The sequence below is a fragment of the Trypanosoma brucei genome, chromosome 11 (genome assembly GCF_000210295.1).
Source record: "Trypanosoma brucei gambiense DAL972 chromosome 11, complete sequence".
In the NCBI taxonomy this organism is placed as follows: Eukaryota; Euglenozoa; class Kinetoplastea; order Trypanosomatida; family Trypanosomatidae; genus Trypanosoma; species Trypanosoma brucei.
Genome location: NC_026744.1, coordinates 2,273,039 through 2,283,807, shown reverse-complemented (window position 1 = coordinate 2,283,807; position 10,769 = coordinate 2,273,039). Strand labels below are relative to the sequence as shown.

Below are 10,769 nucleotides of genomic sequence, written 5' to 3'. Positions count from 1 at the left end.
TCCAGAATTCAATGAAAGTGGATCCGGCCACAACAAGAGCGCAGCATTCGGAGAGGAAACGGAACAAAGTAAATGAAAGTAAGAACAAAAAGAGAGAAAAGGTAAATAGTAGTGACTTTCCGCCCAGCTTTACAAAGACATACAGTGGTGTTCTCATTTTTTTTTTGGGGGGGGGGTGATGAAATAGGACCAAACCACGAAGCTCCAGTGCTTCCGGTCCTTTTTTTCTTTCACCACTGTCCTTTAGCTTCGTGGGAACATTTATAGATATCGAGACACGGGGAGTGTCAGGAAATAAATAAACAAATAAAATAAAAATAAAAACATATTTGCGGCAAGGAGGCAATGCGCTAGTACAATCCAAGATCACATGTCTGATGTCTAAGATATAGAACACAAAAGAGGTAAACAGACTGCGATTTGCTCAGCGACTTCACACATCCAGCACGACTATTATTATATGCTCCCCGGTTACTCCTTCAGCCACGCAGTGGCGGGTGGAGTTATTACTTGCCAGTTGGACGGAAGGGCACCTTGGACGTGTAGCGACGTTTGCGATCCTCCACAGGGCGGGCGCGTACAGTTCGACTGTGAATAGCGCAGGCAATGCAGTAGCGCTGCTTCATGTAGAGCTTTGGCATAGGGAAACCAGAACCGTAGATGAGGGATGCCTCAGCCACGTCACGGGCGGAAGCCTGATCGAGCATACGGCGGACCACAAAGCGGCCAACAGATTTGTCCTTGGGAACGAGACGGCTGCAGTTAAAGCAGTGCACAGGCCGGACACGACCACGGCTGCAGGGAGGCTTGGCACGACCATGATTGCGGCGCTTCGTCGTCATCTTTTTTGTAGAGCTGCTGGTGTTCTTTTAAAGTGTGTGTTGCCTCCTAAGCTTCAAGTTCGTAGTTAGTGTGTCAGTGAGGTGAGAGCGTTGTGAAATTTTTTTTTAAATAGGAAAGATGGGGAAAAGTGAAAAAAGAAAAAGTAGCAAGGATGACAACAAAATACTACTACAAAACAAAGCAAACGTCAGTGTAACAAAAAAAACATGTGTATTTTTTTTGTGTGTGTGTGTCCGTGTGTTTATGATTTAGGCTGAGCGTCAATACAAAAGTGAAAGACGGTTCGCCCAGGAGATGGAAGTGGAATATCATATAAAACAATGGAATTAGACTACTACCCATTTTCACTCCCATTTCCATAACTGTTGACTTCACCGTCGCAAGAGTATAATGCACGGAAGAAACCGAAACAAACTACAGCGCACACCTTTGTCCCCCACACTTTTTCTAGAGCACTTCGAACTGTTATTTTCGTTTGTTTCCTTTTTTTTTTTTTTTGCTGTCTTTCTTTGTGCTTCGTCGTTGTGCAACTCCCTCAACCCCCCCCCCCAAAAAAAAACTTCTGTGATTCTCGTTCTTGTTGTTTGTTTGCTTCATTTTCTAAGTTACCTACAATTGCCTTCGCAACCCTCGCCGCCACATTCGTTAATCCCCACCTTCCCAACTCGCGGTACAGCGCAATAGTTTGTAACCGAGCAAGGCATATCAAGTATCAGAAGAGAAAGTTTTTCTTTTAGAAAAAAATCGGGAAGGGAAGGGGAGCGACAGCGGGGATGATCCGCCAGGGAAACACTAAAGAGCGGAACAGACGGAGGGTCCGCCAACACTCAAATGCGCACACATAGACAGACATACAATCACAGAAACGGGTATACGGGTGTCAATCTCACCGATGCACTAAACAGAAGGAAAGGGGGAAAAAAAGAGTGAAGTCGTAGGCAAATCGAAAAGTGACCTGCTGCCCGGAAGGAGGACAGAATAACGTGTACCATAAACACGACAAAACCGAAGCCTTCGAACTGCAGCATGCACTTCTCCGCTTTCGGAGTGAATGTTTTTCTACAAATGATGAGGAAAAAAAAGATGGGGCACTAGTCCCTAACGTCTCCCACACCGTTCTCATAGATGCCGAAGATGGCCTCACTTTCAGCGAGACAAGGTGAGTCATACACCTTAATAATACGCTGTTCTCCCCTTCCCTTCCGTAAGCTCAACCGTGTAGTGGAGGCATGTGCCATGATGTGGCCCCCAATGGGTTTCTTAGAATCCGCTTGGAATGTGGGGGCAGCACCATCCACATTGGCAACAACCTGATTGGTAACAACGACGGCCACGTTGTACTCATTAGCAAGATTGCGCAAAGAGCGGAGGAACTTTCCAAGATGCATCTGCCGTGCTGCCAACTCACCCCGTCCATTGTAATCAGTACGGTAAAGAGCTGTGGCGGAATCAACAACGATTATTGCGACACGGTGCTCAGCCATAGTGGCGGACGCTTGCAACAACAACTGCTGCTGATGGTCCGTGTTGTAAGCACGAGCGCACGCCACATTTTCAAGAACGGCCTCTGGGTCCAGGCTGTACCGTTCCGCCACAGCTACCAAGCGCTCAGGACGGAATGTTCCCTCAGTGTCAATATAAAGCGCCATTCCCTCACCACCACCTTGCGAAAGTGGAAGTTGGCATGTAACACAAAGGGTATGGCAGAACTGCGTCTTCCCTGTGCGAAACTCACCGAAAAGTTCCGTGATGCTACCAACTTCAATGCCACCTCCAAGGAGTTTGTCCACCTCACGGCTGCCTGTCGGGACCATAATAGTTTCTTTCCGTTGCTCTTGGAAACCGTAGCGCGCGTGAAGCCCATCGGAGTGAGTCTACAACACTCCGCCATTATCTTCTCAGCCTTTGCCTCACTTATGCCCTTCACTGCTAAAATTGATTTCTTCGGTGCATACGCGACAGACTCAACGGTGAGAAAGCCACACTCCATCAACTTTTTGATATCAGCAGAAGCAACTCCATAGTTTTCCATTATCTGAAGGACACGAAAGGAAGGCCCACCGGCAGCGTCACCAACTTGCTGCTGCATCTCTTGCGTGTTGTCGTTGACCGCATCCACTGCGGCATCATCGAACGCGGTATCATCGATGTCGTGAACTTCATCTTCTATCACCTCTTTAGTGCGTTTCTTATTTTTGGTGCGAGTGTTCATCCCCTGATATACGCGTTAAGAAACCTTCACGGGGAATCTGGAGAAGCCTTTAGGTGTTGTTGCTGGTTTCTCTTTAAAGCGCGCACCACCTCCCAAATAATTCCCCACGATTCACCGAACTTCTAATGCTGAACGTGAAGGTACAAAGGAAACAATGAGACAGCAGCAGAGCAGCTCAATGACAAAGAGAGAGAGAAAGAAAGAAAAGTGAAGAAGAAGTTTCTGGCACTTGAGGTTTGGAAAAGAGGAAACAAATAATGGGTCAAAAGCCCTCATTTTTCTTGACAAAAGGCACACTTCGGTAGCAGTAGTGTAGCATCCACGAAATAAGTAAAAAACCGACTTCAATACCACTGTACTCTTATAACATACTGGAGACGTTTTCACCCCCACACACAAAAAAACAACAACAACAATCCATAAACAACGGGGAGGGTGGAGTAGCAGAAACGAGGGCACAAATATAAACTTATTTAACTGTGCACACGACGTAAAGGAAAACATTGGACATGCTTTGACTGCCTTTCTGCAAATCGCATCGAGAGCGGGGTGGGGGAATCGGCAGTGGCATCGGTAACCCACGGAAAGAACTGCTGAATGTTTCTTTTTGTACATTAGTCGAAACACATCACCCACAAATAACACCAATCGTGTAGATGTGAGTGAATACGACTGAAATACCCCTGGAGGGCCAACGTCCCGGTAAAAGCGGCGGAGAGAGCAAACATGACGGGGTTCAAACCACCAGCACATTTCCAAAGCCCCCGCACTTCACCCATATTTTGGTAACGGAAACAACAAAAAAAGATCACAACAACTAGCTAATGCGCTTCACGCCTGAATAGAGTGTGCCGCACAGCTTGCACTTACCCCCTGTGGCAACTTTCATAGCACACTTTCCACAGAAAAGAGCATGACCACAACTATTCGTGCAGTATGTGATGCGCTCCTTATGGCACTTCATGCACGTACTATTGTCTTCACGGGATGAGGAATTACGGTTACTTCCTACTGATGACATAATCTCTTGAATGACACGAGTATGTATATGTACGTGCGTGCACCCCTAAAATAAATAAGATCTTGCACTAATTTGCCTTCACTGTTTTTACCCTACCAGTCCTTGAGTGCAAAGAAGTATAAAACAACGGATGGTGAGAAGACAAGAAGTAGAGCTGTGTAAACAGAAATACACAAAATACAAATTTGACTTGTTTCAGTGTGCAACTAAACAACGAATCACCTCGTTGAAGAAGTGACGCCCCTCTGCAGAGTATATTCTGACCACCAAAACGAGACAGAACAGTACTTATTTCTGTTTGTTCGTTTAACCTCTTCATAACCTAATAATGTCGCCTAACTTACGTGTCGGACACGCTTAGCGACATAACAGCTTCGTCAGTTGAATAACTAAAGGACAAAGTCGCAACCCGAAGCGATCAGTTGGAAGAGGGAACTTCTTTTACAGACACAGAGCTGTAGAAGAGGCACACCCTAAAACGACACCCCCCCCCCCAACACACACACACACATAAAATTTCAGAGTTTACACTACTGATATTATCCCTTTCTGCATTACTTCCTCCGTTGGTATTACCAGAAGGAACCCCGGTGGTAAGAACAATGCATGGATAAGGTAACCGTAAACCAAATGGGTTTGCAGCTCCCGCATCACTAAGCGGGGGCAACAACACATCTGGTTTACAGAGGTTGCACAGCCAGCGATAGAACTTAACCACGAACGAATACACGCATCCGTACGTATATTCACACAAGAGTGAAACAAACGACCGTCGCCGCCTCCCCGTGAGTAAGCAGCAAAAAAAAAGCGCAGGAGCGAAAGAACAAGTGCGCAGGCGGTTGCATTGCAAAATTTACTGTGGCATGTTAAATCGAAACCTTACATCGCCGACATCCTCGCGGCTGTTTTCGAACCTCCATTGCATTACCTATTTGCGGTCACACTACCGCCTTTCCAATCCTTCATGCAAGCGACGCATGATAGGCCCTGCGCTTTAAATCCATGATGTGGCGCTCCTTCGCCTTCTGTTTGTACTCCTCGATTAGAGTATCAAAATCACGCTTATCACTACTATAATCCACCGCGAGGAGATCTTTGGCTATTTTCTCACACTGTGTATCCAAGGTCTTCACGTCAGCAGCAAAGGTTTTTGCCAAAGCCTCTGGCGATCCTATGGCATCCAACAACGGTATCCTCCTCCGCGCATCTTGTACAGTTGCCAGCTGCGCCTCAAGGCGTTGTTGCAATTCTTCCACCTCACCCCTCACTCTCATAACCTCTTTTTGAAGCCTCCTGTTCTCCTCCAAAGCCTTCTCAACATCGTCTGCGGCACGCAACCGCGCATCCCGAACTTTTTTGAGAAATGACAATTGATGCGAATACGACTCCAGACAGTTGGGATTTGACGCAATGTCCTCGAGCACAGAGTCCGATTTAGACGCCAGCGCACCTTCGACTTCCTTCAATGATGGTGGTGCCACATCCCCCCACAAGTTGGCAATGTTGTTGAAAGCGTTCCCCACGGCATCCACCAACTGCGACTTCCCGGGAACCCACACCGCCTGCGACATGGCGGCCACTCCCGCAGGATCCTCAGGGGCAATTGACACTTTTCGACCTCCCGCGTAGGCTACCGTTGGAGGCGAGTTGGGGAATGTTTCGCTAAGGGCAACGTATAGAGTAAGCGTGCATCCATGAGTTAGTTCTTCACGCTCCACCTGAAGTAACGTTTCTCCTGGTCGCTGGCAGACAATTTCAACATTTCCAAAGCGAGCCCTCAACGCATCGATGTGACCCCCCAAATGTGACATAATGGAAGGTGACGGAGGGTTGTACCCGATTGTATGGATAAAAAGGAGAGAGAATTTCTGTTTCACTCCCCCTCAATGTCCCTAACACTATATTTTCTTTCTAGTAGATGCGTAACGGGCTGGTTACGTACGGAACAAAACAAATACGCAAGAGTAAAACAAAGAAAAAAGAAAAAAAGAAGAAGCGGAGTCACGCACACAACCACGCGAAGCAGGGTCACGTGTACCAGACTGTTTTCACACTGGACCACGTCTCGACAAGCGCCTTCATTTTCATCATTAGTCCCCCCTTCCCCACATGTCTTTCGATATGTGAGATCGGGAGGGTGGACTGAAAGTATCGCCACTGTCAAACACCTTCCAGCCGAAGTTTTGGGGACACAAACACTTAAATAAATGGAAGCAGGAAGTCAAGAATACCTGTGTCACACCCTTTAAAATACGGCTTTTTCCTCTTTTCTTCTTTCACTTTTTCCCCCTTCTGGGCTTTTCACCATCGCTAGATCCCACACAGGAAACTGCTTCGAGTAACTTAAAGGTATATAATTTCTCAATGATGGAAGTGGGAAGCCACAAAAACATTGGTTAAAAAGATGATGATAATAATAATAATAACAACAATATTTGTGAATATATAACACCAATCAGGGAAGAAGGAGGGGCTTGTAAAGGAGAAAAAAAAAACGCCAACAAAAAGGGAAAAAATGAAAGAACGGGAAGAAAAGAAAATGGAAAGTGACTGTAACACAAATGTTACTTGTTGTTTTACCGGCTACACTTTGCAGTAAGACGATTGTCAACATGTGAGGGGTGTGTAGACGGAAGAATAAAAGTCAAGAATAACAAAAACGAAACAAAGCAAAAGTAAAGGTGAAGGCAAAGTAGAAGAGAAAGATCAGATCTGCCGCATTAAGCACAAACACACAAAAACGCATACACTTCTCGCCGACTTGCCGGGTGGAGCAAGTAGGACGGGGTAAAAAAAGATGACACAACAGAAACACCAAAAGAAGAAATAGGGGTTGTCATAAAGAATAGCATTTCCTTCCCTCCTCTTTTACCCATCGTTGGACGCATTTCAACCAAAATATAGATGGAGTAATGGAGGTGAAGTCAAACAGAACAAATGACAAACGCAGAGGGGGGAAAAAAAAGAGACATATACACGTTCGTATGCGCATACACACTAGAACGAACCAATGAGGGGATCGCTTTAGCACGGGCGCATCCACCAAAGAGGGATATCAGTTGCGAAAAAAGAAAAAAAAGGTAGGAGGCTGGAGTTCTTTCCCTTTGAGAAAGGAAAAAAAAAATAAAGGATGTGGTACAACAAGTGGGTACCGCTTTATGGAGAGGCAGAGGACCGTCCTGTTGCGTTGATCGAGAGAAAAGCAACGACTTCTACTTCTTGCTTTCGTTCTCTCTCGCTCCCTCCTTTTAACAACCATCATGCGAGTTTAATCGACGGTTGCACGAGAAGGGAAGCAAACACACAAACACACACACGCACCCCGCACAATATGGAAATGCACACGAGGAGATTTTCGTTAAAATCACAAATGTCACGCAAACCAGGTAGCGTTCAACTGTCCCGTGTAATGAATATATGCAGCGGGGAGGTGCCTCAAGAACAGAGGCGCTGGGATCAGATGTGTGGGCTTGCGAAACCGAAAAAAAAAATGTGGCCTCTTTAATCCATCAAACGCTATTGTCTCATGCACAGATCAGATATTACTTACGTAGGAAAGAAATCAACAGCGAAATAAGAACAGAAGTCGGCACACCAACAAATATACATAAACATATTTGAGAGAGGAGGAAGAGATTTACTCTCCTTTCCTGTTTTCGGTGAGTCCACGATCAGGGGGTAAAAATGGGCGGAGGGGGGAGCGGAAAAGTCAACCAGCCATGAAGAGGAAACGAAACGGTGTTCCGCCACAGGCGCGCTCATGTTTATCACAACAGGGTTCCCTTTTCCTTTAGTTATTTCTTCCATTGCTTCGCTTTTTCGTTCGATTCTGCAGTCATAAGAAGACACTGCAAAGTTTAACACCGGTACAACAATGGGTATACCGACCGGTAAAAACAAAAACGGGGAGTGGAAGAAAGCAAGCAAAAACATTCAAGTCGTTGCCTCCTTCCGCCCGTATAGTCCACTCTTGTCACCGCTTCGAGCCATTGTAATGTCCTTCATTGACTCGAGGAAGTTTTAAGTGAGGTTCCGCAATACTGGAGCGCTGTGGCTGCGGGAACCTTGCGACACTGGCCTTCCCCACTGAACTTGACGATATATTAGGCAGCGACCGCTGTTGGGACAAGAGAGGCCTCTTACTAAATGTGCGCCGCTTGTTGTTGGAGACGCTACCCTGCCGTGAGTGTGGCTCACACTCGTCAGTGGGGTCATTAGCTGCGCAACTACTACGCTTGGTAGGATTCACGCAGTGCTTTCTTACGGGGCTATGGTGATCGAGAACCTCTACAGTCCTTGGTTTCACAGGACTCAGCATGTTAAGCGGCTCAATCTCGGCTACCGGCACGGGTTTCCCCAGACCAAGTCCAAACCATTTGTCACAATCACCTGCACCTGGTCCCTTGTCGCCGGCTAGCCCACTTAGTTCCTCCACAGTCTTTGACCGGCGGAGTGTTGACGTACCATAAAAGCTGAGTGGCAACGATACACCGGGTACCACATACATCTTGAAGAAAGGGTGAGCGAGGGCCTTGTCTACAGTCAAGCGCTTCCTGTAGTCAACTGACAACAGTTCCCGCAAGAGATTCATACCGTCAACACCCAACACGCTCCGGTACACCCGCGTCAGAAAGTCACCTGCGATGCTATTGCTTTCGCGGCCCTTAACTGCGGTTGCAATAAAGGGAGAAAACTTTGAATACTCCCCCAGTTCTGCTAAGTCCCCTACACGCTGATTTATGAGGCTGAGCTGATCGAAACGCGATTTACCCGGAAGAAGGGGCATCCCGCGAGCTAATTCGGCCATGACAGCACCCACGGCCCACATGTCTGAGGTGAAGTTATAATGTGGCAATCCAATAAGCATCTCTGGGCTGCAATACCAGCGTGTAGCGACGTTCCCCGTTAGTGGCCCTGGTTGATCCGTAGGAGTACGGAGAAGCCCCCCACTTGTTGTTTTAACTAAGGTTCCTGGCTGACGCAGAATTCTTGAGGACCCCAAATCACACACAAATGATACCCTTCCTTGGTACACAAGTATGTTCTCCGGCTTCAAGTCCCTGTGTACAACTCCGTGGTGATGGCACGAACGCACACCAACAAGGAGTGTGAAGAGAATCTGCTTAAGTTGTGGGTGTGGGACCCCATGCGGATTGCGCCGGATGATATCCAACAAGTTGTGCTCATAATACTCCATAACAAGGTATAGCTGCCCACCGGTATGAAAATCTCGCAGAAGTTGCACAACACCCGGCTGTCCTACCAGCAGTTTCAGTGCCCGAAGCTCCCGTAGTATAACGCGGCGAGAAAACACACAATCCCTCTTTCTCTTAAAACATTTGATTGCTACAACTCGACCGCTCTTTTTACATCGGCATTTGTAGACAATGCCATACGTCCCCTCACCGACGGCGGCCACGGTTTCGTAGTCTTCCATCAGTACGAGAGCCGGTTTACGTGTGCTTCTGACTCGGCACCACACAGCCCGGTCGAAGCACTCACCCTATTGTACATGTCGAAAAGTAAACACAAGGAGGAAAGCAGTAGAACTAGCAAAGAGACGCCACGTAACCGTGATGCATGAACATTAAAAAAGGGAGTGTAACGCAAGCTTCACAACGCGTCGAAGAGCACTTGCTTACTCGACACGGCCGTACCATACATTTCAAACCCACCAATAATGACAGTCACCTCTCCCCACATCCTTTTTTCCCAGAAGAGGTGATTGGAGTGAGGAGAGCCACGAGGGGACGAGTCCAACAAGTGGAGACCACCCGACAGCCACATGACCAAGGAATACAATTCATCCCTTCTTGTCGCCCTTACGCTTACGCCCTCTAGTCAGTGGCTTCTTCATATGCTTCTTTTTCGGCTGCAATCCTCCAGTTGCCTTCACAACTCTGAGTCGATCACGCTGATCAGATGGAACACGGGAAGCCATATGTGACTCTACAGCCGATATGTAGTTTGCCCTCGCTTTGGTTTGTAATGTCTTACGCCCTTTGTTGAAGACTGTTTTCTTCTTGGCCTCACCCACGTACTTGCGCAAGGCACCTTCGCTCTTCCCCCGAGTTTTACCCTTCAAACCTTTTTGCGACATCGCTCTCCTCTACTTCGAGTTACGGTACAGCGCTGTGCTACTAATGTATTCGCTTCTCTTGTCGGCGTCACAGCAGCTTGATTAAAGAAATAGTGAGAATTAAGGAAAAAATAAGACACGCGTCACACAGACACAAGGGCCTGTGCAGCGGATCGACGACGGATTTATGGGATAAAAAGAACACAACAATATCGAGTACGGTTAGACAGAAAACTACATAGTTCCCAGTAGTAAAGGGAAAGATGGCCCCTTAAGCTAGCTACACCATCTCTATGACTATTTACATTACAGGAATAGAAAAGCCTGAGCATATCTAGTCAAATACGCATGTAAATATATACAGTCTCACGGTGCGAACAATTCCCTTCCTTCTTTCTATTTCAGCCTTCACACACTTCCAACTTTTTGCCTCGTCTTCTCCAACACCTGCTCAACTATCCTGCGTTGTTCTCTCTCTATAAACGCCTTAGGCCCGTTCGGCAACAGAAAGGGGACTCAGGTCCTCGTTTTAACTTCACGTAATATTTCGGTTACCCGCCCCTCCGAGAGCCACCTCCATCGGAAGGGGAATTTCTACAAGTACAGACAAATAC

At 47.1% G+C, this 10,769-nt stretch overlaps 5 protein-coding genes across 5 annotated transcripts; all 5 read right to left on the bottom strand.

Annotated features, from left to right (window-relative positions):
• Positions 1–506: 506 nt before the first annotated feature.
• On the bottom strand, positions 507–842 carry TbgDal_XI9370 (ribosomal protein s26, putative; the record flags this gene model as incomplete). Its single annotated transcript, XM_011781780.1, has 1 exon — positions 507–842. The coding sequence occupies one exon, from the start codon at positions 840–842 to the stop codon at positions 507–509; it is 336 nt and encodes a 111-aa protein (XP_011780082.1).
• Positions 843–1,934: 1,092 nt separating this feature from the next.
• Positions 1,935–2,657, bottom strand: TbgDal_XI9360 (RAD51 protein, putative; the record flags this gene model as incomplete). Its single annotated transcript, XM_011781779.1, has 1 exon — positions 1,935–2,657. One exon carries the CDS (start codon positions 2,655–2,657, stop codon positions 1,935–1,937), a length of 723 nt encoding a protein of 240 aa, XP_011780081.1.
• A 509-nt stretch (positions 2,658–3,166) lies between these two features.
• TbgDal_XI9350 (hypothetical protein) lies at positions 3,167–3,808 on the bottom strand (the record flags this gene model as incomplete). Its single annotated transcript, XM_011781778.1, has 1 exon — positions 3,167–3,808. One exon carries the CDS (start codon positions 3,806–3,808, stop codon positions 3,167–3,169), a length of 642 nt encoding a protein of 213 aa, XP_011780080.1.
• A 1,230-nt stretch (positions 3,809–5,038) lies between these two features.
• On the bottom strand, positions 5,039–5,887 carry TbgDal_XI9340 (hypothetical protein, conserved; the record flags this gene model as incomplete). The annotated part of the gene is made up of 1 exon (XM_011781777.1): positions 5,039–5,887. The coding sequence occupies one exon, from the start codon at positions 5,885–5,887 to the stop codon at positions 5,039–5,041; it is 849 nt and encodes a 282-aa protein (XP_011780079.1).
• A 2,162-nt stretch (positions 5,888–8,049) lies between these two features.
• On the bottom strand, positions 8,050–9,513 carry TbgDal_XI9330 (protein kinase, putative; the record flags this gene model as incomplete). Its single annotated transcript, XM_011781776.1, has 1 exon — positions 8,050–9,513. One exon carries the CDS (start codon positions 9,511–9,513, stop codon positions 8,050–8,052), a length of 1,464 nt encoding a protein of 487 aa, XP_011780078.1.
• Positions 9,514–10,769: the final 1,256 nt, after the last annotated feature.